This window comes from Numenius arquata, chromosome 2 (genome assembly GCF_964106895.1).
Source record: "Numenius arquata chromosome 2, bNumArq3.hap1.1, whole genome shotgun sequence".
NCBI lineage: Eukaryota > Metazoa > Chordata > Aves > Charadriiformes > Scolopacidae > Numenius > Numenius arquata.
The window spans coordinates 24,231,771-24,259,052 of record NC_133577.1 but is presented as its reverse complement, the minus strand read 5'-3'; the positions used below and the strand labels follow the sequence as shown (position 1 = coordinate 24,259,052).

General features: G+C 41.1%; 1 protein-coding gene across 2 annotated transcripts in view; it reads left to right on the top strand.

The window, feature by feature from the left end:
* Positions 1–318: 318 nt before the first annotated feature.
* B3GALNT2 (beta-1,3-N-acetylgalactosaminyltransferase 2) overlaps positions 319–27,282 on the top strand; it is a 29,851-nt gene continuing 2,887 nt past the window's right edge. For both annotated transcript variants that reach the window (XM_074168833.1, XM_074168834.1), the window contains exons 1-11: positions 319–518; positions 10,513–10,660; positions 11,974–12,074; positions 13,163–13,356; positions 14,620–14,715; positions 18,929–19,039; positions 19,715–19,793; positions 21,038–21,221; positions 22,902–23,027; positions 26,531–26,690; positions 27,111–27,167. In XM_074168833.1, the coding sequence (XP_074024934.1) occupies positions 416–518; positions 10,513–10,660; positions 11,974–12,074; positions 13,163–13,356; positions 14,620–14,715; positions 18,929–19,039; positions 19,715–19,793; positions 21,038–21,221; positions 22,902–23,027; positions 26,531–26,690; positions 27,111–27,167 (1,359 nt within the window). In that variant the 5' untranslated portion in view covers positions 319–415. The remainder of the gene's footprint in view (positions 519–10,512; positions 10,661–11,973; positions 12,075–13,162; positions 13,357–14,619; positions 14,716–18,928; positions 19,040–19,714; positions 19,794–21,037; positions 21,222–22,901; positions 23,028–26,530; positions 26,691–27,110; positions 27,168–27,282) is intronic.

Here is a 27,282-nt window from a genome sequence, read left to right as displayed (position 1 = left end):
ATACCGTGCTGCTACCGCCCCCGGCGACTCTCCCCCTTCCCCGACGCTCCTCTGCCGTGTCAAACGTGAGGTAAAGCCGCGCTCCCTCGGCGTGCCCCCGCTCGCCTCTCTGCCCCCGCCGTACACGGCAGACCCGGGCCCCGCTCGCCTCGGCCTCCCGGGGCCGCGCCGCGCCGCCCCGCGGCATTGTGGGGGCTGTAGGCGGCCGCCGCCGCCGCCGCCTGCGCCGCCGCTGCCCGCCGGTGCTGGGGCGGGACTGCAGCTCCCGGCGGCCGCGGGGCAGCGGAGCCCGGCCCGCCCCGGCCGAGCGGCGGCGGCGCGAGGAGGAGCCGCGGGCGGCCGAGTCGGCCCGTGGCCCCGGCGCCGCTGGGAGAGGCCGGCGTGGAGGGGAAGGGGCTGGCTGCGGCGGCGGCCAATGCGAAACTGGCTGGTGCTGCTGTGCCCCTGTGCGGTCGGGGTTGCGCTGCACCTCTGGCTGCTGCTCAGCTGCCCCGGCGGCCCCGGGAGGCACCCGGCAGGTAGGGGAAGGGGCGGGCGGGCAGGGCTCCTCCGCCGCCGGGAGCCTGGTGAGGAGCGGTCGGGGGCCGCGGGGCCGGCGCTTGTGGCGCGGGGGTCGGGGGAGGGTGGCTGGGGCAGTTAGCGAGGCCGGGAGGTGAGGGGAAGGGGGGTGTATGGGCTGAGGGGGGGTTGTGGCCGTTAAACGGTCGGGGCCATCCCCCTGCTGCGTAACGCGGCGGCGGCGCCGGTGGCTCCGGCCTTTCTGTGGCTGAGGGCACCGTTTCCTCCGGCGGGTCGGGCTGAGGCGAGGAGGGGGCAGCCCGTCGGCCCCGCCGCCGGCCGGGGAAAAGCGCCCGGGTGGGTTCACCGCGGGGTAAGGGCAGGTTGGGGCGGGCGGTGGGGAGCGGTTTGAGCCGGAGGCACCGGCGGTTCGCGGGGGTGCGTCGCGGCTGTCTGTGGGGCAGCAGCCCCTTCGGAACGGCCCCCTTCCCCGCTGGGGTGCGTGGGGAAGGAGTTCCCACCGATGTCACTCGTGTCGCGTCATCCCCGGGAATGGCCCTTTGCGCTGTGCCGTGTTTGCCTTGGCGGTCTTGAAAACCCCTGTGGGGGAAAAAAAAAAAAAAAAAAAAAAAAAAAGCTGTTTGCAGGGTTGGGTGCGATCCGACGGAGGTGAAATCAGACCCCGAAGGGCCCTCGGAAACCGAGTTGCAGGTTTCTGCATCCCTGGTAGAAACAGGCGTCTGTTGGAACAGAAACTTTTGTCAGCTGCCCAGAGGTGCTCTTTGGGAACACTTAAGAAATACTCCACAGGACACCTGAAGAAAAGGATAAGGGAAAAAACGGTGGTTTTTTTACTTGAGATCTGCTTAGAAGTCTGTTTAGAGACCCAGTAGCCTGTTCGCTAACAGAGCCGCAGTTTGCGACCCGTGCCTGTTCCCTGTGCAGGGTGTACGCAACTGTGAGGAAATGAGAGTCTGCTGATTTCCAGTGGTAATTAATAATGCAGGTGTGAAAGGAGCAAGGTCAGTGCATTTGCACTTCAGTAGTCTGAAGGCTGCAGAGTTGTATGGGTGTCTCTGTGGCTGTATTCTGGCCGCTGCATATCAAACGAGCAGTGGTCACACTTGGATTATAAAATAAGGGGAGTTCTAGCTGTTAGCCCGAAGTGCGTTTGAATTGTCTGGTCGGTTTTGTTCCTCCTCTTTCATGGTGCTGCTTTTGTAACTTCAGTGCGTTAATTTGGAGTTGGAAGTGGCAACGTGGAATCACATAATGACCTTTCCTGCAGAAATGTCTTTACCACTAACAAACGTTTCTAAAGAAAATCCAGAAGTTTCTCAGCTGGGGAGGGAGGGAGGAAGCAAGCTTTCGTCTTCAGAGGTTCACTGTTTCAAGAGGTTATTATTCGGTTTGTGTTTGTTACTGTGAAACTATGTTGCATTGACAATGTTAGGATAACTAGGATAAAAAAAACTGTGTTTTTTTAAATACTGAAAGAGTAAGTGCACATTTTGTTTGTGCAAGGGTTATTTAGTTGTAACCAATTGAGTAATGTATTCATACTGAGGAGAGAAAAAACTGATGCCTCTTATAAAAAGAGAATGTCCATCATCTGTAGGAAAATGCTCATTACTGTACATGTGCTGTCTCTTTGTAGGCCTGATCCTTGCATGATAATTTAAGGAAGAGTTTGCCTCTTAGCCTTCAAAATATTGCAAAATATTCAAGCTGTAGGTATAGCTGCCTTGGCAGAGAAAAGAAGGATGAGCTAAGGGACCTCTTTTGTCTCTGTTGTCGTCTATGTTCTATTTTTTTATTATTCAGGGTGTTTTAGGAACATTAATGAATTCATATACAAGAGTAAGAAATGTCCCAATTTATTAAAAAAATTGAAACTATTTAAGAGGATCTGGTACTGTCTGATAAAGCCAGTCTTGTTTCATTTGAGTATTGAGGTTTTTTTTTCTTGTTTACTGCTGTAGGTGCTCTTTATTACTTATTACGTGGAATCACTGATATGAATAAAAATTAAACCTCACAATGGGGCAGTAGCTGTGACATAAAAGTACATTGTGTATTTCTGTGTAGCATTTGTGTGTCTTCATAGTTGTGTAGTGTCTTAACAGTTGCAAAATTAGCTACCAGTGGAGGCCAAAGGCAGAATGAACAGCAGTTCTATTTTTTGAGGAGTTTAAGTCCCCTCTCAATAGTCATCGTGCACACACACAAATGATAATTTGTTAAAAAGTTAAGCCTGTTTTAGTGATTTTTTTTTTTACCTTGATATCATTAACTCCCTAACACAAGATTGGAATAGATACCTTCTTCCATCATTTCTGCTCACTTTCTCTAATAAGCAACTCTTGATCTCTGTCTTACGATGGCAACTGGGCAGCTTACATTTATTTAGTGAAGGGTTGAGATGGCTTTTTGTTTGTTCACTTCGATTCCTAGTGGTCTCAGGAAAAAGCTGTTCCAGAAGCTTGTTGTGTTGATTAGAAACATTTTCTCATTTGTGGCCTAAACTTACTTGCAACTGGTTTCTGCCCTTCTGTTCTCAAGCCTTTCAGTTAAAAGGGTCTTTCTCCTCCTTCAAGTACACCTCCATCATGTAACCCTAGAGATCAAAGGTACCTGTTTTAAACCTTTTTTTCCTTAAGCTGAGCAATTCGGGGATTTCTGACTTCTGCTGCAAAAATAGGCCTTCTATTTCTGGAAAGCGGTTCATTTTTGTTGCCTATAGGTCAGATGACATTAAATGTAAACAGTGTTATATTCTTCACTCACTCCATCTACTTCTCTTCCTTTATTTGAAGTACCTCCTTTAATAAAACCTTCTTCTTAACTACCCCATGTGGAGGGCCTGTAGTTTGCCTGTGTGCTTTGGCCCTTGGTTCTGTCTCTCCCTGTGCAGTATTCTGACCTTCTTTGTGTTCATGATCATTTTCACCTTGGTGTCACAGAAGATAGAGTAGCTATCTTGTAGGCGGTACTCATTAATTGGAAAAAAATAAATAGGATCAGTTCTGAGACCAAAGGCACTGGCCTTTGCTTCAGTGTCCTGACGGTGGTGGCACCCTGCTTGCTTTTTTTTCATCAGTTAATGAGACTGTAATTCACACTTCTGAGCAAGACTTGTGCAAGAACATGCTTGTAGGTTTAATTTAAGTCCTTGTCTAACTGGTTACAAACAAGTGCTATCCAAAGGAAGTTTGCGGGTAGGAAGCTTTAGTTAATTTTGGTAAAAATCTTAGATACATGCTAATTATAAAATGACCTCAGAAACTTGAGAAAGAACAGACAGACCTGCTTTTAGCACTCCAGGTGGATTCATTGCTAATTGTGTGTTTTAATTGATGGCACAAGTCTTGTTGAGTAGGAAATTACTCACTGTAGGGCTTCGGTTACAGTGCCTAATCAGAAAGCCCCACACATTCAATGTAATATGCTGCTACTTTGCTGATGCTAATGCCCTTTACGACGTTATTCCTGTTACATTTCTGGGGGTGTGTGGCAGCTAAGAATGGGCCCTTTTGGTTTTGTTAGAGTCAGTCTTCTACTAGTGAATAATTATGCAACAGATTAAAAACCATCATTTTCTAGAAACTGCTTGTATGCCATCTGTTGTCCTGTGGTTCAGCACGTACTTCTTCAGGCACTGGCCTAATGGAACTGTGTACAGGGTTGGCTAGGCTAGCGCTTAATGATCTGCCTTGCAGAAATTAGGGCTGTCCCCCTCACGGACTAGCCTGTGTACATGACAGTGAGACAGGAGGAAGGAGAACTTAAGCTGCTTTGAACTTCTCAGTACTGAAATAACAAAACGTAGAAACAACCTCTGAGGTTCTGAGTGATGCTGTGCTTTATAAGCACAAACGCTGCCAAGATGTGTTGCTTTCTTGAGAAAAGATGTTGTATGAAATCTGTTAAGCCTGTCTGGGAGTAGTGTGCTTGGTCACAACATTATTTCATCTTTTGTAGGCATGTAAAGACTAATAGGCTGGTGGCCTTGGAAATTGAAACCTTCCGTCAACAGGTCAGGTTTGGCATTGGCAGTAGCTGTGCAGTTCTGCCCAAAATGCCAGTTGTTCCCCAGCCTTCATCTATGAGATCTTACTGTAACATGCTTTTCCAGGGGTGGGCCATCCCCAACAAAACCAATCTCCTCACCTTGGATGGGCATGAAACAATTCACAAAGAACCCACAACAAAGCTGACAGTATTTTCCAACTGTATTGGGATTTTTTTAGAGTTTGCAATTATTCTGCAGACTGATGTCTAACACAGTGCAAACTACTAACAAGCAGCACTGGAGTTGCATTTTTGTGTTTTGGCACAGATGCAGGGGGCAAAGGGTACCAGTTCTACCAGAGCTGGAGAGCAAGGCTTGTGACTGAATTAAGCTCTTCACCAGTTGTCTTCTAAACTGCTCACTGAGTAGAACAGCCAGAAGGGAGCAAGTAGCCTTCCCTGGGAGTAGGCTTTTGTTGCATGGTGTCAGGGATCAGTAACTGCTTTTCAAAGGATAAAGATGCTGTGCTTTCCCCTCCTGCCCCCCTCCCCCGCCAAAAAAAAAGAAAAAAAAAAAAAGGGTGGGGGGGCATCGTTTTCAGTGTTGAGAACAGGATTTGCTTATTCCTTTTGTGTCTACACTTCTCATGCTTTGGCCATTGTTCCCAGATTTGTCTAGAAGTGTGCAAGCGCTGTATCATTAATGGTGTTTAGAGCACCATAATCCCATCAGTATTACTCCTGCCATTTTGCAACTCAGAAGGACCCTGCGGTCCCATTTCTTTAAGGGAATGTTGTTGATGTTAAAATAAAAGAAAAAAAAAAATGAAAACCGCTACAGTGGTTTTCCTCTTTAAATCCATAAAGCTTTTTTAAAAGCTTGTCTGTCTCAAGAGTGCTGTGCTCCTGCGGAAATTAGGGGTGCACATCTTGGCAATTTTTAGCTCTGGTATAAAGTAGTACTGCAGGGGGGTCATGTAGCTCTGCTTGCAGAGAAACCTGTAATGCAGATGAGCTGTAACAGATTACTCTAAGTGAAGAAGATTAGAGAGAGGGAAAGGGCTGCTTTTGCTCTGTGGTTTGTTCTTTTTCTGCGTGTGTCAGCATTCTGTGAATACAAACCTTCTTTATATTCAGTTAATTCCTTCCTTCGTTTTTGTTTGGATCTCTCACAAAGCAACACAGAAGAAAAGGGCATTTAAAAACAGGAACATGGTTGCAAAGTCACAAGAACAGACAGAGATAACAACCTGGAATGCGTGGAGGTGGGTTTTTTTGGAGGGGTGTTGTTCCTTTTTAGTCTTATCTTATGAAGTGGATTAATTGAGAATATTCTAAATAACTTCTGCCAGGCTTACGTAGTTCCATTTATTTATTTATTTATTTACTTAAAAAAAAAAAAAAAAAAAGACAGACGGTAGCTGCATAAGTAGCAGAAGATACAAAGCCTAGCCTTCTGTGGAGCTCACTTATTCTAGCAGTCTCCAGTGGAGGTTCTCTGGTGCCTGATAGTGCAGGTAAGCCCACACTGCTGCGTTTCTCAGTGCAGGCACTAACGACGAGTCTCTTTCTCTGTCCGGTCCAGTTCCATGAAACATGGGAATTTAATCACTGTGGGGACTGCACACCTTGTCAAACTTGACTGAAAATGACTGGCAAATTTAGTAGTTGGTAAGGGACTCATCAGTAGAGATATGTGCAGCAAGATCATATATACCTTGTTTGTTGACAAAATCAAGCTAAATGATCTCTCAATCTTTTCGTCTCCTTATAATGACAGTAAATATAATTAACAGCTTAACTTGACATTTTGCTTGAGAATCAGTCTCACAGGAAGAAGAAATGCACGTTAATCGTTGTAGTTGGGGATTTTGAAAAACTTCAAGAGCTGTTGACTGCTGCTGAGGCAGTTACAATCTGACTAGGGCCAGCAGATTGACTCTCGGCAGTCACCTCTTTCCATGGCCAGCTCGGCAGGAAACACACCTCTGCATCTTTAGCCTTGTCTTCTAAGGGCACGGCTTTGTGCTCTATATAATGCACTTGTTTACCTTTTCCTGCATCTCTCCCTAACTTCGATCTGTTGGCAGTTCTCAGTCAAGCTTGACAGGCAGGTGGAGGTCTCAAAGACCAGCGTTCTCACCAAGTTTCATGAAAGCTGGTGACCGAGAATCCTGTGAAAGATTATTGCAGCTCATACCGAGGTGAAAAATGGCACTAATAGAAATACATGTATGGTCAGACATCAGAGAATTGTGTGGAAGCCCGTCCTTACAAATATCACAGCCCAAGAAAGCTTCAGTAGGAGCTTGTTATTCACCATGTGATACAAGACTCTGGCAGACTAGACTTCAGTAGTCTTAGAGCTGACAGAAGTACTCCTTACAGTTGCTGTACAGAATTAAATGGATTTCAGCAGCTGAGAGAGGGCTGCTTCCTTTCATGTTTTTGTAGCTTTCGCTGTGTGTTAACAGCCTCAAGTTAAACAGCATAGTGAGAGCAATTTTATTCCTGATGCTAGGAGAGTGTAGGGTAGGCATTGCACATTTGGCTACTTATATTCCACTGAGAAGTCTGGGGCTGTGTAATGCAACTGAGATGCAGCTTAAAGACAGTAAGAATTCAAAAGCAAGGCAACTAGTGATAGTGTCACCTTCGGATTGGAAAGGCTTCGTCTCCTTCTGCATCCCTTTGGTTAGCAACACTTTTTAGGGTTTATTGTGGAATTTGGTATGTAGCTCCCTCCCCACCTCACTTCACAAACCACAACATATACAGGTCGTCTTCTTTTTTGTCTTTGTAATTGCAAAATTTAAAGGTTTAATTATCTTGCACAACCAGTTCAAGGTAGAAGCAATATAGTATGTATTTTTTAAGCCTATTACCAACACTTAAGATTTTGGCCTAAGAATGCACAAAAATAGAGCTGTTAATAAGTTTGGTCCCCAGTAGCAAGTATTGATTGCTTGTATGAATTGTTATTATTGACTTGGAGGTCAGCAATGTTTTCTCTTAAATTATGCTGCATCAAAGCATATATATGCACATACCTGAATTGACCTTATAAATTAATAATAGCCTTAGTCTTTTTTTTTTTTCTCTGTGCCTCTCACTTTATCTTCCTTTTTTTTAAATAGTGCTAGTTCAGAGAGAGACATATGAATCTTTTCCTGAAAGTTTAGCAAGTGTTATTCCCACTTTTCCATAGGAAGTAGAAACCTTTCCTCGCAAGCTTGTTCATTAGGTTTTTGTGAAAGTAAGCTTCCTTTTTTTTCTATTTTCAGTGGTCTTAAAAGTAAAACGGCATAATCCCTGGGACAGAAAAGACAATCGTCTGAATATAGACCGCTGTAACACTACCTTACTAAGCCTGAAGATGGGCTAAAACAAAAAAGAGCTGTCTGTTCTAAAAGCAGTAGGATGTTAATTCTGAAGCATCTGTTACATTAACATTGTTCCCACACAAATGGTTCATAAGCAAAAGCTTCACTCATTTTAAAATATAAGCTAATTAAAAGTATGTATATTTGATTTGAGTAGCTTATTTTTAGGTTGTTTTTTAATTGATTTAAGCCAACTTACGCTATTCTGAGTCAAGTCACCCCATAGACTTCCGCTCTTAGTTTTATTTTTCTTTAATTTTGATCTAATGAAATAGTTCTGCTTGCAGTTAAAAGTGATATCTTAAAAACCAAATCTGTCTAAACAATACCTCGTGCAGTCTACAAACACATTAGTCCTCCTATGAGATTTATATTGGAAGGCTTGTGGTTAAGTCTGCAGAGGCTGTTTAAAGAATAATCAAAGGATGGAAGAAGGAAAAGGAAAGAAAAAGGTATGTGTGATAAGAAATTATGAGACTACAGGGAAATTTGCTATAATGTTGTAGTCTTATAAATGTGTGGCTGTCTCGTATACCCATGCTGTTGTGGAGACCTGGCAGATCTTGGCTATGTAATGACCTCTGAAGACATACAGAGCCTCTGGGTGGTTGGTATTTACAAGCATAAAGGAAAAATAAAATTGTATTTGGGTTGAGCAATGTGTTTGATTTACAAGTTTCTTCAGATGTTACATAGGGCAGTAGGTTTGTTGCTCTGTCAGCAAACAAATTGTATTGCTGAACCTTGCCACCAATTCAATGCATGGTTGTTATAGTAGATTTAACAGTTGACACGAGTGAAAAACCGATGAATTGAACCAGTGGCTTGCTGCTTGGGTTTTTAGGTCATTCTGAGCATAAATTGGTGTAAATTTCTCTGAATATGTTCATCTTAAATTAGTGATAAGCTTCTTGTTGTTGTTGGTACAGATTCATTTAAGTAACTGTGGAACTTAACCTTTTCCTAGAAAATCAGTGTTTATGTGTTTAAAACTAAAATATTTAGTGGGAAATGACCGAGAAAGGTTTGCCTGTGGAAACATCACTCTGTACTTTCCCTGCTCTTGCACTGTTCTAAGACTCAGTTGCAGAGCACTGTTTTATTTGGCTCTGGGACTAGGAAGTCGTGTGCTAGCTATTATCAATAGCCCCTAAGCAAAAAAAAAAAAAAAAGTTCTGAAGTCTCTTGCTGTTGATGTAGCACTGAGCAGAGAAAGGCCAAGGCCTCTCCACTGCATGCTGTACACTGAAGATGGAATGTAAGGCTAGATGGATGTCTGGCGTGATTTGGCACAGCAGTTCTTGTGGTGGGTGCTGTGAGGTCCTAGGTTAGTGAGCAGTTGTAACAAGACTCATCTATCTTCTCAGTTTCAAAGTGGTGAAAGGGGATGCTGGTACAGAAGGTGGAATCTGGATTATAATTCAGCTCTTTCTAGTGAGAATACACAATACGGATTTGGTGGTATTTTTGGTCTCTTTAACATTAAATTTAACAAAATCTTGTCTATGCTATGTATAGTAGTTTAGAGGGCATTCACATTTACATTTGCTTTCTTTATCTACAGCCTGATGAAAAAAAATAGATGAGAGGAAAGCAATCCTTTGCTAAAGCTGAGTATAAATCTCTCCTAACTCTAGAATGTCTGGTAAATTAAACTAAGCAAATTCACTTTATCTACTTGCCTGACTGTTTGCAGGCTCTAAGTCAAAGCTTCTCAGGTCTCTATCTGGTCACAATCTTGCTTGAAACCAAGTCCAGCTTTCATTATCTCTAAATTAGAACAGCACAAGCGAAATCATGGATTACAAGCATTGGCAGTGACATCCAGCTATGAATAAAGCCAGAGCATTCCCCTGTGTAAGGATGTAATACCCTGTGTGAAGGCAGAGTTGGGTTCAATTTCAAATGGTTAGAAACGATAGGCCTTGATATACTAGCTTGAAATGGTGAAGCAGAAAGGTGGTCCAGCAGTTTTAAAAAGAAAGTGAGAAATGGGCATATTTCTGAATCTGACAGGCCTTGTTAAAATAATTTATTTTCTAGGTAGAATAATGGTGAATTCTAATAGTGAGGGCCTGGTACCAGTGATGACAAGTCCCCAGGCTTTAGGATAAATTGTGCTGGAGAAGGTGTCAGTGAGCAAGCAGAAGGTCCTGGCTGTCTCAAGAGTTCGCAGAAGGAACAGTAGGACCTTGTGTCATGCCCACAAGGTTTCTGATGGCTGATAGGAAAGAGAAGCCCAGAAAGAACATGTTCTCAGGGGGCAGTTTGCCCCTAAGACAGGCAGGCAAATATTTAAAGGATGGAAGATGCTGTCAGTCAAAATCAAGGCTTATGTTCTTGCCTGCTTTGTGAGTCACAATTTCTTGGTTTTGTTTACCTGCAGTGACTTGCTTAGCTCATTGCAGTAAAGTTTTCCTAGATTGCTAATGAAGGCTTTGTCATGTTGAAAACACTTCCCCGATTCTGAACCAAGAATGCTATAATAATTCTGCTTCTTGTTCTTAGTGTTTCAGGTTCCCAGTACTCTTGCTTTTGAGATGCATTTTAATTATTACTTGCACCTCAGGCTTGTGGTAGTATGTGCATATAATAAATCTTTGTCTCTTTATATTTCTAGGTCCACTGGCCTTCTTTCCTCAGTGGAAGCTGAAACATTATGATGTTATTGTAGGTGTTTTGTCAGCTCGACACAATCATGAACTGCGCAGTGTTATCAGGAACACTTGGTTCAAGCACCTGAAACAACATCCTGCACTGAGCCAACGGTAATCTCTAGTGTTCTGTAATTTGGGGCTTGTTAGGGGGAAGACTGTAACGCTTAAGTATCTTGCATTTATTTATTTTTTGAAGCTATTTGCTTTTTTGCGAGCATCTTGTACTCTGGTTATTTTTTTAATCTGCTTAGTAATATATAAGAATTATTCTGACGTGTAGCTGTTGTACAAGTAATAGAACGTAATTGTTTAACTGTTCACTGCTGTTTGATTTTGCTATTAGTTGCCACTATTCATTAGTGATGTATAACACTCTCCCGTTTTTGTGTTGCAATATATGCTTTCTATGGTATGCAACTTGAAATGCTTAGCAATTCAGGATACTTGGAAGCAGGAAGGATCACATTTGGTGAGAGAACCACAAAAAACTCTTACAACAGCCTCAACTGTAAAGTTCAGGTTTATTTCCCGTTGAACCAGGTGCACCAAACTGCTGCAGTGTGAGTGAGCAGCAGAACCCTTCCTGATTCCTTGCCTAGACGTGACAGTCTACAGACAGCTCTGTTCTTGCTGAGAAAGTTCTGCTGCAGTTTATTCCTGGAAACATTGTCATTTTGATGGGCCTCATGTGTCAGTACCCGCCTTACACTGAAAGACATTTACTGTTCACAAATTTAGTGTCAGCATGCGGTTTGGAGTGAAGCATAGCTACTTCAGTTATCTAAAAATGTGACCTTTCATAGCTTATGTGGAGTTGCAGGAGGTTATTTAGCTGCCACGTGAAAGACTAGGCTAGGATGGATCCTCTTGTTCTTCGTACTGCTTGTTGCCTTCTGACGGTGGCACAACCATCATTGAGGCTGAAAAGAGCAACCTGTTGTTGTGCTACAGCCCAAAATTGAGACATTTTATTGTAAGGAGTCCTTGTTCCTTGTTCCTCCTTTTGATGCTCTGTGTCTTTTTTTTTTTATTATTATTATTTTATTTTCATTGCCTTTTGAATGCAGACTATTTAAATTATCTTGAATTAAGTAACAAAGGCAGGCAGGGGAAGGCAGGTCTTCAGGATCCTTCAATGTTGCCTTAGGTCTTTTTCTGTTTAGTGTGCCGTCTGTCTTGAATCCCATTCCTAGTTGCCAATCTTCCTGTGTCCTCGTATGAAATGTAAAATGCTAATGTGGGTTTGGAATTGAGCTCCTATGAGGGGATTCATGTGGTTGCTCTACGTACAGACTTTCATTGCTGATTTTAAGGGGTTCAGAATCTCAATCCTGTAAAAGACAGGCCATTGTGATGAAAATAGTTTATTGAATATGGAGGGAGGAGGGAAAAGAACTGGTGTTAATAAAACCAAATTATTTTAGTGTCCTTGTGAAGTTTATAATAGGTGCGCATGGTTGTGCCGTGCCGGTGGAGGACAGAGAAGACCCCTACTCCTGCAAACTTCTGAACATCAGTAACCCAGGTATAGAAGTTAACTTTTAAAAATTCTATGGTCTGAACTAGAGCTAATCATCTTTTCTGAGAGTAGTTTGGGGTGCTTAACTGAGACAGCCATTCTTGAAAATAAATGCCACCTAGAACTCGCTGTCTTAACAGTTGCATAATCTTCCTGTAGATACCATGTGCAGGCATGAAAGGAAGAGATCTTTGGGGATGTGAAGGGGAGGCCATTGACTTCTAATGGATTTGCATTTTCCTTGTGTTTGGGGACAGTCTCTCCCATATAATGTACATTTTCATTTGATGCCTGTGTAAAATGAAGTTAGAGAGAGATGTAATGACCCAGCCTAGTGTCATATGTGAAGAAAGTAGCAAGGCGCCAGAATCTTGAGTGGTAGATAGACTTCTCTGGTGACAAAGAGAATTCTAAGCAAGCCTGGCTAATAGGTTTTTCAGATTCTGCTCTAGAGAGAGAACAGTTAAGAAATGTACCACAAGGAAAAAAATGAAATGCTGTAATACAAAAATTCCTAACTAAAATTGTAAATTCTTCCTGTCACCTTTTTTTTTTTTAATTTAATTTTTTCTTTTTAATTGCAACTTACCGTATAAAATGAAACTTCTGTTACTTTCTCTTTGAATGGCAACATCCGCTGCTTAACTAATCTCCCAAGAATAAATGGTACCCCAGGGTGTAGGGAGGCAATCATGCCAAAAAGCAGGCAGCCAAATTCAGTGGAGGTGTATGCCATTTTGATACATGAATAATTATTTTAATGTGCTAATATATAGATATTCATGCAGTCAAATAGTGTTTTTGTCTTCACTCTGTGAATTTATTGTGTTTCTAGTCTTTTCCCTGGGGATGTGTAGGCATTGACTTGCAGTTGCTGGTAGCCTGTAGATTGCTGCATCATTGTGAGTTTCTCCTTGCTGCAGTCTGCAGCCAGTTGTATTTTCTTCTCCTCCGGCATTTGATTATCCTTGTGCACTTGTGAGCTGTGCTAATCAATCAGAATGCTTTGCGTGTATCCATTGTGCTTGGTGTGTATCCGGTTCAAGAACTATGAAGTCTTCTCACATTACCTCTGTCCTTTCTTTTTCATACAGTTTTGAATCAGGAAATTGAAGCATTTAGTCTCCCTGAGGATGTACCTTCTGTGCTATCTGAAGACAGAATTGTCAGTGTGAACTTTCGTGTACTTTACCCCATTGTCATTACCAGTCTTGGGGTATTTTATGAGGCTGATGGGGTGGGATTCCAGAGGAACATCACTGTAAAACTGTACCAGGCAGAACATGAGGTAGAGTATTGTAATCTTTTGAAAGTGGACTAAAGCATGTTGTCTCTTTATCGTGGATTAAGTTCTTACAGAAAGCGACATGCTGTGTTGATGATTTAGAAGAAAAGTACTTAAACGACAAGTGTATGAATTGCATTTTCCTTCTGTTGCATTATAAATTCTTATTTCACAGATAGATAGATATACACACACACATCCCAGATGAGGAAAAGATGAAATTCACAAAGTGCTATGAGTTAATTTAAATGGCCTTTTGAACGAGCACTTATATCTAATTCCAAGACACAATTTTGGTTGCATTTGAGGTTCTTAAGTACTGATGAGTATTAAGAACTAAAAAATAAACTATTGAACATACTTAAAACATGTGCAGAAAGACGCATTTGGTGCCTTTAAGCAGAGAGATGCAGGACGTGTAATTTTTTCTTGTCTGTCTTCTGGCAAGACATTCTGAGATTTCTAGAAACTGGTATTATTTACAGGTAATAATCAAACTTCAGTGATAATTTTCCCAGACTGTTATGGGTGTGATAGAATAGCTTAGTGCTAACCTGGAGGAAAAAAATTATTGAGCATGACTGTTGCATTTGGTATACTGCATTTATCTCTACCTGGCTTCTATGATGAGCTTCCAAAAGAGCTGGGTTTATAATAGCAAAAAAAAAAAAAGATACTGTAATCAGATTTATGTTTACTAAATGGTAGAATTCTAAACATTGAGAGCTTAATAACTTGATCTGCATTAGCTTTTTACTTCCAGTGAAGGAGAAAAATTAGTATTATAGGAGTGCTTGAAAGCCGTTTTCTGTAGATTGAGAATCTGGTAATGCAGCATCTTTATGTCATTTGTTATTATCTAAGAGCCATTTGGTGGGCTCTTTACTATAGTAGCAATTAAATATTAGGGGTCAGCATCCTCTGTTGCAATTAATAGATTGATAGTAGTCACCTATTTAAACAGAAGATAGAAAGTCTGTAACCTGGGAGATGAGTCTGAGTCTTCCAGATGATCTATGTGCTGTGTTGGTTGGATTCTAGTTGAAGTTGTATTCTTGTTCCATTGTTGCTTGCTTCCACCTTATCAATCCAACACTTGAGTTCTGTGGAGACTGACTGTTGTGAGAATAAAGCTTTCGCTAAGTTTTATACAGTCAGTAAGCCTCTTTCCATTGTAACTGAGATGATCAAGATTTACATAATCTCACAGCACTTTTAATGTGTGTTTTGGCTTTTTTTCTTTTTTTCCTTTTCTGTTGTTCACAGGAAGCTCTCTTCAGTGCTCGCTTTAGTCCACCAAGCTGTGGAGTGCAAGTGAACAAATTGTGGTACAAGCCAGTAGAGCAGTTCATTTTGCCAGAGGTATGTGCAGTATCAGAGCTGCCTGCAGTTCGTCTAAGTCATCTGGAGAGACTGACTGATAGAATTGGCCTTTTCTTGAAGCTGAAAAGGGCAAGTGAAAACCTCTAGAGTGTTAGTTGAGGGAGTATGCTGAAATCTAGAATTTCTTTTACACCATCTCATTAGCACTAGTAGTTATAAAGCAAAAGCCTGAAAAAATACAAATTAGTTAAAAATTACATTAACAAATAGTAGCAATTTCAGAAACCTTTTCAGTTTCTGCGTGAAAATTGTTCCTGCTTCAATTCTGTGGCAGGGTTTACCAGAGTGGGACACTTGTTTCTTCCTCCTGCTTTTTCAGATGTCGGTACACAGATGGGGGGGGAGGATGGCACAGGTTTCTAGGGAACAGCTGGAAAAGATGTTTCTGCTTCTGATGTGTTGGACATAACAGCAAGATATTGTGTGTTACATTTGCAATGACAGTTGTCGTGGTTGAAGAGTTGTAATCGAGAAGCTCTTACTGACGGCAACTGAAATTTTGGTTATTCCTTTTCTGGCAGCACAGTTTCTGGAACTTCAGGAAGATCTTTAGTAGGGTCTATCTGTAACATACTGGATGGAATATGTGGTGCACAGAAGACTTGACATTTGGTTTTTTAAAACCTGTCAACATCCTACGATAGAAGTTGGGGGTTTTTTGCCTTTTTTTTTTTTTTTTTTTTTTTTTTTTAAAATGGGCGCCCCTCAGAAATTTGGGAGAAAACTGCTTTTTAGATAGTAATGAGTGTTAGCATTCATATTTGTCCTGAGATACAAATAGCTAAGCTAACAAGGCAGGTTCTAAAGTCTGGTGGTTGTTTGGTTTTTTTGTTTTTAAATCGTCTTTGGGTTGGGGCTGCAGTCCAAGAGTAGCGTTTTGGTATAGGGATATAGAACCATTTGTGGCTGCTTAGGAAGGAAGGTGATTAAATGCCGAGAAACAGAATATAGGTAGGAAAAAACTTGATATTGTTACAGTGAAGGTTTAGTGAATACGAGTTGACTCAGAATGAGAATTCTGATTCAGCAGCCCCTCCCAGGCATAAGGAATTGTTGCTGGTAGACCTGTCTCACTAGATATGTCAGCTGCCATTTTAGGCTCTTCCCCTTCATTTAAATATTCTCCTATTTGACTGAACCCTTGCTGCTATTTCTGTAAATTGTCTTTGGGTCTGAGTAGTTTTGTTATGCAAGAAATTCAGTGTTTTAAGAAAGAATGGAGCAAGAAAAGACTGGAGGGGGAGGAGAGGACATTTGGGGCCGGTTTAATCCCCAAGTTATTCCCCTGGCTCTATAAGAATGAGTGCATTTGGAAAACCACTCTTTTAAGGGGAATCTGCAGCTGATTAATTGGTTTAAAACAGTTTAAACAGTTTTTACTGAATACTATGCAATTGTGCTACGCTGGCATTGGGTGAGCAGACCTCTTGCAGTATTAATGATTCTGGGTTTTTGACTGTTTAAAAAAGAGTATTGGTTACGCAGTAATTTGGTAGTATAACATGTAAGCCTTTTCCCTGTAAGACTTTGTTCTGAGACACTAAAATTCTAGGCAGTTGTAATTTTGCTATAAATGATTGCATTTTTCCTGAGAGGCAGATGGGAAGTATTTCATTTAGAAAGGGGTATATTAGTATTCATATACTTCTTTGTGTGGGCTTCCTTAATCTGATACATGTCATGCGCTGAATGCTTACAGGATAACATGATGTTTCTAATGTAGATTAATAGGGTTTATGCACAGCATGTAGTCTCCTGCGATACGTCGGATGCTGAACCATATGAGATGATTCAGAGGAGATAGAACGCCCACACGTTCTTATCTACTTGTTTGAGAGCAGTAAATTCAGTGAACTGTTTAATTGCCACAAGATGGTTTCTGAGACAATATCTATTCTCTGCCTTCCACCTTCAAGAAGTAATGGGTTGTACAGTCTGTTGAAGAGCTTCATTCATCTTCCAGCTGAAGTGCTGCTCTTTCTGCTCGTCTTGGGGAAAGGGAGGGGAATGCAGCGTTAGAATAAGCACCTGGCAGGCCAGATTGTGAAAGACAGAATTGATCATTCAGCTTTGGAACGACTGAAAGCGCGGAAGATCAGAACCACTAGCAGAAAACGAAAACTCACACAGGGGCTCTTACAGCCAAGTCTTAGCAATGCACTTATTTTGTCAAAAAGCATGGGCTTCTTGCATGAAAATGGGACTCGGTGCTATGCATAGGCTGTATTACTAATGGGGAGTAGTTGGAGAAACAAAAAGCACAGCACTGTTTAACATGAGGAAAGGAGTTTGCCAGGGCTGCATTATGTCAGTACACCTGTTCGGTATTCACTGTAAATGCCACTGCGCTCTGGCAGCCACAAGGCTGGAATTTAAATGGGGAAAAACAGATGATGTAGTCTCAGGTGTGCCGCTAATGTTCTGCTTTAAGCATTTTCAGGCCTCAGCTTTCATTAAGCGGCTTAGAGTGTGAATAGCTGAAGGCTAAAGTCATTAGAAAATTTGCTTACAAGTCTCTCAACCTGGAAAATAATGATAGTTTGCAGCTTTAGGACACCTTGCAGTGAGGTTCACTGGTAATAACTGATTAGGACTCTTAGTACATGTTTAGTATCAGTAATAGTCAGTGGTGAGAATTTTAATGTTTCTGGTTGCTGAGGAGTGAAAGGACTCTCAGGCTCACTGAACAACATACCAAAGGCTGTGTCTGTAAAGAAGGCAAAGAGGTGGGATTTACCGCAAAGAAACATTGGAATGGGAGATGACACCTACTGCAAATCGAGAAATTGAGCATGTGGGTTTTACTGTGCAGGTGTTCAGGGGTCCTGCCACTAAAAAACGTCTTAGTAGCGATCCATTTGTTTTGATAACTGACAGGTAATTAAACAAGCAAGGGGAAGGTATTGAGCATGCAAGTCAGGCTTGAATAAACACTGACTAGCTCCATTATTAGATTATAAACCTGGCACTGTACATAATAGATGGGAGATTTCTGAAATAAATCTGTCATTAAATACCAAGACTGCTGCAGATGTTAAGACTTACTTCTAGAGGAAAGCAAAGGATTGACCTGAACTCTAAGCTAGACTTAATGGTGTGAGTAACAGGAGAGTTTCTGGAGAAGGTTTCTGAAGTACAAGGAAGCTAAAATGGAGAAGAGCTGAGGGGTTAGTACAAGTAAACAGACTTTTTACAGCAAAAGAGATGCATCTGCAAATAGTTGAAAGAAGTTATTTCAAGGTTTACACTAGCTACTAGTGTTTTTCCTATGAAACTGGGAGAAACAAAAAATAATGTGCTTATCTAGCAGTAAGGAGTATAGTAACCCTACGACTACTTTATACTACCTTGTCATAAGGGTGAAATAGCTTTAAATTTTTTTTTTTAAATATAATACTACAAGTATTCTTACTTGTACAACATACCGCTTGTCCCTTTGCATGTTCTTTGGGGTCTTCAGGAAAGTCTTATATAAAAGGGGTAACAGTTGGACTGTTAGGTGGGTTGGTTTCAAGTTGAGATGAAGTGCTTTAAATGCAAGAATTTACACAGACACACACATATATAAACCATGGAGTGACGTAACTTAAATCAACAGTTAAAACCAGAAAATTTTAAAGATATTCACTTATCTTCTCCTTTCCTTACCAGCCAAGATACGAGGTCAGAGTTCTGTGACTCTGCTACAGTAGCTTGTGACAGCTTTGCCAGGATGAAGGTGGCTGTATTTTCCTTTGAGTTTTGCTGGTGTCAGGATTGAGTCTCTGATCTCTGGTTTTGGCAGATAACTAAAAAGCAGCACTTATTTCCAAATCTGTTTTAACGTATTCTCTTTGTAATGCAGGATTTTATAGTTGATTTTAAAAATTCATTTCACTTTAAATGCCATCTTAACGATGTTAGGAAGCCAAAGCCTTTTACACTAGACTTCTGTTAAAAGTTTAATGTTCCTAATATAGAGATTCATGATTAGTCTTTAAAGCATGATTACATGTTACTGAGTTTCACAATGTATTTCTTTTACGTGTAACTCATTTTTATTGAAGTGTAAGTAAAACATCTATGTTGTGCATTCAAACTATACGTTGTGTGAAGGTGACTATTTTAAAATAAATAAAAACCCCAAACTGTTTGATTTTCATCCTTTGAAGTCTTTGAATACCTGCATAATGGTGTTTTGCTCTCTCACCAGAGTTTTGAAGGTACTATTGTGTGGGAAAGCCAGGATCTTCAGGGCCTTGTTTCAAGAAACCTTCATAAAGTGGTGGTGAATGATGGAGGGGGTGTTTTCAGAGTCATTACAGTGAGTCACCTCACTTGCCCTTCCACTATGTTTCTATTTTACCTATAAGTCTTGGGTATTTAGCATTTTGCTTTCCTGTGTTTCTCTGTAAATTGTTAATTCAGTTGGGCTACTTGTCTCAGGAGAAGTTTACTTTTGGGAAAAGGACAAGGGCATGCAAAAAATGATGCTAGTAAGTGGCATTTTCTTTTATTTTGAAGCGAGTGAAGTTCATCTGTTGTCTTTGTTGGGTGTGAAGCAGTATCAGTATATCAGAGATGGCAAAATGTGGGTCAAAAATCCTGTGCTAAAATCCCAATGGATGGGATTAAGCCTGTTTTTTGCATTTTGGCAGTCTGTCTCTTTTCCTATCAAAATATTGCTTGCTCAAGCATGCTGTGCTGTTGAATTTTAGCCAGAATAACTTTACATTTTGCTCTCAACTTTGAAACTAGTTTTCCAAAAGTTTCAGTCGTTACCACTAGTTTTAGGTGAAACTTCAAAAAATGCCACAAAACTTTACAGTTAAAAATCTTAGTCTTAGTCTTTCAATATGCAGGTACCTAAACCAGAAGAGCTTTAAATTAATTTAATTCTGAGTTGCCAGAAAACTTCACACCTTAGAATTATAGGGAAAAATACATCAGTAACGAGAGATGAACTAATTTATTTCTTTCCATAATCTGTCTCTGGCAGGCAGGGGAAGGGTCACTGCCACATGAACTCACAGAAGGTGTGGAGGGAATAGCAGGTGGTTTTATCTACACTATTCAAGGTAAGTCTGCAAAAAGTAGCATCACATTTGATGTTATGATAAAACAGGAACTTTAAATTACATTTCTGAGATAAAATTCATGTGATCTCTATGAACTTGGTCACCTTAGGTTTTGTTTTGGTAGAAAAAAATTAATTTTTTTCTGACTTTTTGTTGTGTTTTTTTTTAATGCCTATTGTCAATGTCCTGATGCGGTTTCATTGCTTGCCCTTTGTCAGCCATTCCAATTGACTTGCATGTCTTTGTCTTTTTATTAAAAGAAATATAATTTTTATTTAGACTCTTTGTCCTTGTTTTTTGTTACCCAAACCCAAGTTAAAAATGTTGTGCAATTAAATTTTCCCCTTACAACTTTCACACTTTTTTTTGAGTCCTGCTACTGTTAGAAGTGGTGTGTCATGATGTTTAATATTAACTACTGACAGTGACTACCCAACATAGCCGCCTTTCCCACCCTTGTTGCTATTTTATACCTATTTCGGCAGAATGTTCAGGGACTCTATTGGAGTCCTTTCCAATGTCTAAGGTTTTAGCCACAGAACACTAGAGTTGATGTATTCTTACACTGCATCGTAGCCAACATCAGCAGTGACTGAATTTCGGAGTGTAGCTAGGCCTGGCAGATATAATTGGGTAATCCTGGTGCCTTGTCATCTGTGTAGGAGCCTAAACTGAGGTCTGGTAAAGCCCTTCCATCCTGTTTGTCAAAAAGTCCTTCAGCACCACAAACTGCCTCCTTTACCAAGAAGTTCAGTATTCTTGTAATATTTTTTTAGCTTTTACCTGCAGTCAGTTATGTGATGTGGGTCAGCAGGGACCATCTATGCTACATCAGAGCAATGGCAATTTGATTATATTGAGCATGAAATTTTTTGCTTGTTTTGTTTTTTTTTTTTTTTTTTTTTTTTTAGCTTAGGAGCGATTGATTATAAAGTAAAGTCCTAGAAAGCTCTTTATATTAAAGAAGCCTAAAAAGGTTGAATCCTTTTATTACTGAAAAAGTAAATACTTTTTTTACTTTAAACTTTCTGTATCAGACCTTATGCAAAAATATATTTCTTTATTGTCCTGCAACTTTTAACATTTTATAGAAATCTTTGAATTGTAGGGATTCTCCTAGCCCCATTGAGTTGAACGCTTCTTCAGATTTGTTTTGTCATTATGCTGTGTACGATCCAAGAGAAACACGTGAAATAGTGTGTAGGTGTGCATCTTTGTTTAATGATGGGTGCTGTTTCTTTCAGAAGGTGATGCTCTTTTAAAAAGCCTCCATACTCGACCAGAAAGGTTTACAAGTCATATAAAAAATCTCGAAAAAGAAGATGCTTTATTGAAGGAAGAAAGCAGTACCTATGATGATATTGTTTTTGTAGATGTTATTGACACTTATAGAAATGTTCCCGCCAAACTGCTGAACTTCTACCGATGGTAAGTTGAAAAAAAAGTATTTTCTCTTAGGAATGTTGCTGTTAGTAGAACAAGATGATCCAGCATGTTATGCTATCTGACAGGTTCCATGAAATACATACCTTATATGATTTACTTCATTAAGTTGTATTTTGCTCTCACAATTTTGGGGGTGTGTAGTGAGTAAAGTAACAGGATGTATAGTTCTTGAATGGTGACCCTTGGTGCCTCAGATAAGCATGAGCTGGCAAAACAGGCTTCTGCTTAAAGAGTCCAGGTGTGAAAATTTTCATGTCTCCTTGTAATTTCTTTTAATTGTTTCTGACTGAAGACTAGCAGCCTTAGCCTTTTAAAGGATGGCTTTTGGCCAGGATGTACACTTACTGTTTCAGTTTGTGGCCGTTGACTCTTGCCCTGTCACTGGCCACCACTGAAAAGAGCCCATCTCTGTCTCTTTACACTCTCCCTTCGGGTATTTATGTACATTGATGAGCTCCTCCATGGGCCTTCTCTTCTTCGGGCTCAACAGTCCCAGTGTTCTCAGCCTCTCCTCATAGGAGAGATGCTCATGTCCCTTAATCATCTTGGTGGCGCTTTGCTGGACTCTCCATCCAGTGTGTCCGTGTCTCTCTCGTACTGAGGACTGGGCGCTGTACTGCAGATGTGGCTTCACCGGTGCTGATAGGATGGGAAGCTTGTGTTTAGGGGGGACAGAAGGTCGAGAGGAAGAATTTTCATAGCGTATTACATTTTCTGTGGTGAATCTAACAAGTTATTACCTCTAATTTGCAATTCTTTCCATTACCCCTAGACAACTGTTTCAATTAATTGATGTTGCTATGGACTAAGAAATACAGCTGACAATTTTAGATGCTCACAAGATTATGCACTTATTTAACAGATTTCATGGTTATGAATGTAACTGAAAAACTGAACCATGCCTTCAGTTCTAAAAAGGGAGTTTAAATGCCAAGACTTAGATCTTTGTGATCATTTCTTACAGGTTAGCAAATTTTTCAAGATTTAGTAATGAAAGGCTTAAGGAAAATGCCTTTCTTGTTAAGAGAAATTACCCTTAAAAGCAATGTTTGTTAATCAACCCAGGAATAATCCCTACAACTTCAAGCTTCTTTAATTATTTTACAAGCGACAGATATTCAGCTATTTCAGACAGTTAAAGATTACTTTTTTCACATCTGAAAGGTGCGTTACTGAGGAAGATAAGTACCAAGTTGTTTCCACAGATGTTTCTTACAGCCTTCTACAGTTGTATCGCCCTTAAACTGACTGTCTCATCCTGAAGAGTAGGCTACTGACATGTAGCCACTGGCTTGTAACAGCTGTGCTGCCATCATCAACAGGGATTCACATCCTTCTGAGGTCAATACTGTTTTAAGATGGATTCATTAGTAAATCCACCATCTGTCTTGGAGAACAAAACTTCAAGTTTGTTTTCTTCAGGTTATACACAAATCCATGTTGTAAGATCACCATAGGGTGCAGCTGCATCTCCTTTCTGTAGGACAAAGCAGTCAGCCTTGGTCAATAAGGCAAATGTTTTAAAGTCAAGGGTAGGAAAGACATTCCTTCCCTATTCTTTCCCCCTCTGCTTCCCAAAAACCTCTTGCGGAGCGTTCTTTTGCGTAACTGTAGTTTGTGGGCTGCAGCTCAGCATCTCATCGCTTTTCTTTTTGGCTACAGGACAGTTGAATCGACAAGTTTTGATTTGTTGCTGAAGACAGATGATGACTGTTACATTGATTTGGAGGCTGTCTTTAACAGGATAACGCAGAAAAAACTGGACAGGCCAAACATCTGGTGGGGAAAGTGAGTTGTGTTTTTTTTAACTTGTCTTTAAGGGATACCATGTCTTTAGTGAATGCTTTACTGTTTTAAGTCTGTTTTCATGTGGGTTCCCCTTTTCTGCCTGTGGCAGCTAGTTACAAAAAGCAGGACTTTTGTATGTGTAGAACTTTGATCTCTGCATGCTGAGATTCAGTCCTTTACAATAGTTTTCCAGATGTGCCTTTACAATGCATTGAACTTGCTGAATATCTTGCCTAGTTTTAAAATGTGTTGTATGTGTCTTTGTCATGGTACTTAAGTAAATAAAAGTATTCCAGCAGTATAGTAAAGCTAAAAGGCAAGTACATGCTAGAATTGTAAACGTTACTTTTTTTGAAGCTACTGGATTTTTCTGGTGGGCTCGAGGAAATGGAGTGAATGGGAGAATCAAAATCAGCTTTATAATCTATGCTTTATTTTGAAGTCTGTGAAGGACGGGCATTGCTGCCCACTTTGCTGCTCTCTGAAATGGTAGCTCTGATTCATGAATTCTTGAGTGAAGTTCCCCAGCCTGTATTGCACTTGTGAATAACTAGGAGGATCAAAATAGCCCATTTCTTCCTTTCCATCTCTGGAATGCATTGCTACGCTGGTATAACAGCCAATATAGCAGAAATGCTACACTCCTGTAACACTCAATATAGCACAACTGCACAAAATGTCTTCCTCCTGCCCTCTGCTTGCTGAGGAAAAGCTGGCCTTTACTGCTAAAGGTGTCTTGCTTCACAAATCTGGTACTGACTGTTGCTTACTCATAAGGTGATTTAAGAAGGTGTGTGGAAGTGTGTGTGTGTTGAAGTGTGTGGAATAGCTGGCTGTCTTGTGATGATCTCAAAGATCTGAGTGGTGGGCATGTGTTCCCTAGGCTGTACGAGTCCCCTGATTTCCTGGTGCCTGCTAAATTTTGTTGGAACTACCTTTATTACAAGGCAAGGCTAATAGGTAAGGTGGGTTCACTTTACCAGTGCAAAAGGTCAGGAACTTGATGACAAGATGGAAACCAACTTGCAAAAGGGAAAATAGCACTATATATAAGCTGCCTGGGCTACTGTTCCAGCTGATTTAAGTGATGAAAGCTCTTCTGGAGCATGTTCTTGGCTGTAAGAGCTGAGGATGTGATACCAAAGAAATTGCCCTCCTTCTCCCTGGGGTCCCTACCTTTGTGTTACTGCCTACCGAGGGCCTGCTTCTTGGCCAGAGTTTTCTGCTTGTGTTCAGCAACTCCAACTTTGCGTTCTTCACCTAGACCTTATTAAGCTCTCTCTAGTTCAGACAAGTTTCTTGCTTGTTGTCCAGTGTTCCTTATAATCTGTTAATACTTAATTAATTCCTGCATTCTTAGAGAAACTTATCAGAGTCCTTGTGAATTATGATATCAGCTTACTCTGGCAGAAACCAAGGATGAGATCTTGGTGAAACTCGGAAGGGAGTGCTTTGGATTGAGCAGTACTTACGTGTGCTGTCAGTTAATAGCCCTTTTCTGATGCCACTTCATATTATGTGGTGGTTTTGTTCATTAATTTTAAATCAGTGTTTACAAAGCTTATCTAGCTAATCTGGAGCATTTCAGAAGTGCAGGCTGGAAAACCAAATGGTCCAGGTATCCTACTTCAGAACTTTGGCTATTCTGTTCTTTTAAAACTGCTGTCAAGAGATTAATCACCCTCGGGCATGAGAGAGGTGTCTGTGACAGATGCCTGATCATGTCTGCAAATGAGCAAATTTATGATGGGGTAGAATGTACCAAGCTGTTTCTGAAGGAGACTGAATCTTGTATGAATACTGTAAATGAAAAGGCAGTTTACTGAAGCTGGCTTGTCTACTATGCTACGGAAAGCAGTAGGAGTTGAGAGCGGCACCTTTTCTTGACCTTAATTTGGCCAAAAAGAAACTTCAGATACTTGAAGCTTTCCATGAAGATACGTTTCATTTGTAATATGAAGCTCCCCTTTTCCCAGGCTGTAAGACTGTAAGATACACTGTTGAGTGTAACATGCTTCGTGTTCTAGTACCCTATTTCCAGGCTCGCCTTAGAATAGCCATTCAAGGAACGTATGAGGATTGATAGTGCTTTCTTCTGCAGACTGAAAAATGAGTTTTGCCGAGTCTTGCTGTAGAAACGGCATGTTAAGGTATCAAGTAATTTTATTAGGTTACTGACAAAAGGAAGTGAGAAGTTGTGCTGGGGGAGAAGAGTTGGAGAAAAAGTAATCTTTTCTGTATGTCTGTGGAGAACTTTAGGGGTGACATCTTCAAGTGTAAATTCTCCAATAGTCAGTGTCTTCACGCAAGGCAAGCGTGAGTGTAGTGAACAGTGCTGAAATCGCTACAGTTGTATAAAATGACTAGCAAAGCACGCACCCCTCAGTCTGGAGGGAGTTGCACCCTTCCTGCTGTGAGTTGCTAGGGTGAAGGATACTGAGTCTAAAGTGAATTCAGGTATCAGATGTGCCTTTTATCTACTTGGTGCTTTAACACGTCAGCTTCAGCTGTGAATGCGTAGAGTCTGATAACAGATCTGCCACTCAACTGTAAGTCCTCCCTTACCGGGCTGTTGTCTGAGCTGACAGTTCTTAGTAGCTCACTAAAGCTTTTAGCTGCTTGTGACTGAGTTCGGCAACGCTTGAACCTGTTTGCAAAAAGGCGGAGAACCTGCTGCATTGACATAGTTATGCCACTTGACTGTGAGCGCACGAAGTACCTGTAAGAGGAGTGTTATACCAGCCTGGTCCTCGATAGGAAGAGCAGGGCCTTTCTCAGTGCCTGACACAGCGGTTTAACAGGGCCCTTAGTGCTGCAGGGGAGTCAGCGCCGAGAGACTGTGCACAGCGAGCACTGCTGCCTTTCTGCAGCCCTCTAGTAATAAGTACAATCTTCCGTGGAGGAGACAACTGCCAGGAAGGTTTTTTCATAATTCACTGGTGGTAGCCTTTGATGAACATGCGCTTTGTTGAGTTGCATTTGGAAAACGGCTTAGAGAAGGTAGATAAAAACCCAGTACTTTGCCTGGCTTCCTGTTTTTTAAGCAGTCGCTGGTTTTATCAGGAAAATGGGTTGCGTAACATCACTGTAACTGCTCACCTGCTGGAGGCACCCACTTTGTGTCATGTTGATTAACCAAAGGGGGTTGAACACAGATGTGCCTGTTACAGAACACAGGGAAGGATGCTGGCACTTACCCGGATCAAAACCCAGGAGTGAGTTCAGACATGCTGAAGACCTGACTGTTGATGTTTTGTTTGTTTCTGTTCTGAGAATCTTCTCTTATTGCCCAAGATTGAGACCAAACAATAGTTACACTTTCAACTGTTGTGTTCAGTTAGATGTGTGCCCTACAGAAGTACAACCAGGAACTATAATTAGGATCACCTTCTACTTCTTCCTCTTAGTATTGTTTATTATCAGTGTTACTTCAGTTGTTAGCAGCATCCACAGGTTTCACAGAGGACTTTGTATAAACATCTCATGTCTAACATGGTCTTCAGTTTCAGACTAAATTGGGCAGTTGATCGAACTGGGAAATGGCAAGAGCTGGAGTACCCAAGTCCTGCATATCCAGCCTTTGCTTGTGGGTCTGGCTACGTCATCTCCAAAGACATTGTTCAGTGGCTGGCAAGCAACTCTGAAAGATTAAAGACGTACCAGGTAGTAAAGCGTTGGTTCAGTTTTTCTATCTTAAACTGGTCTGGGGCGAGGCATGTGTACTGGATGAGTTGGAAAGGACATTGCTTAAGTGTTGCTGTTGGGTTCTCCTGGTTAATGCTGGCTTTTTGCAGTGCTTTTCGTTACTACACTTAGTGTCTTTTCTCGGTCTGAAGCACAGCTGTTTTGGACTGAGAACCTCTGGAGCTGTAATCTTGGTTTTTATACTCTCTTCTTTGAAGAACAATGCATTATCACAGGAAAGCTGGATTAATTTAATGCCTCTAAAATAGTCAGAGGAAAGTTTTTGTAGTTACCACCTTTTACTGCTGGTACATGATGCAACTTACTGTAGTTGAAAGTCATGCTTCATGCTTTCCTGCTGCTAATATCTGTATTTTTTATTCTAATGTGTTGTCTCAGGGTGAAGATGTGAGTATGGGCATCTGGATGGCAGCTGTAGGACCCAAACGATATCAAGTAAGTCTGAAGAAATTCTCTGACCTTATGGAAAGCGAACATGCTTGTGCTCCAAGTAACATAAAATAGGGGAAATGTTTTTTCTTAAAAAAAAAATAAATTGACACAGCCATTG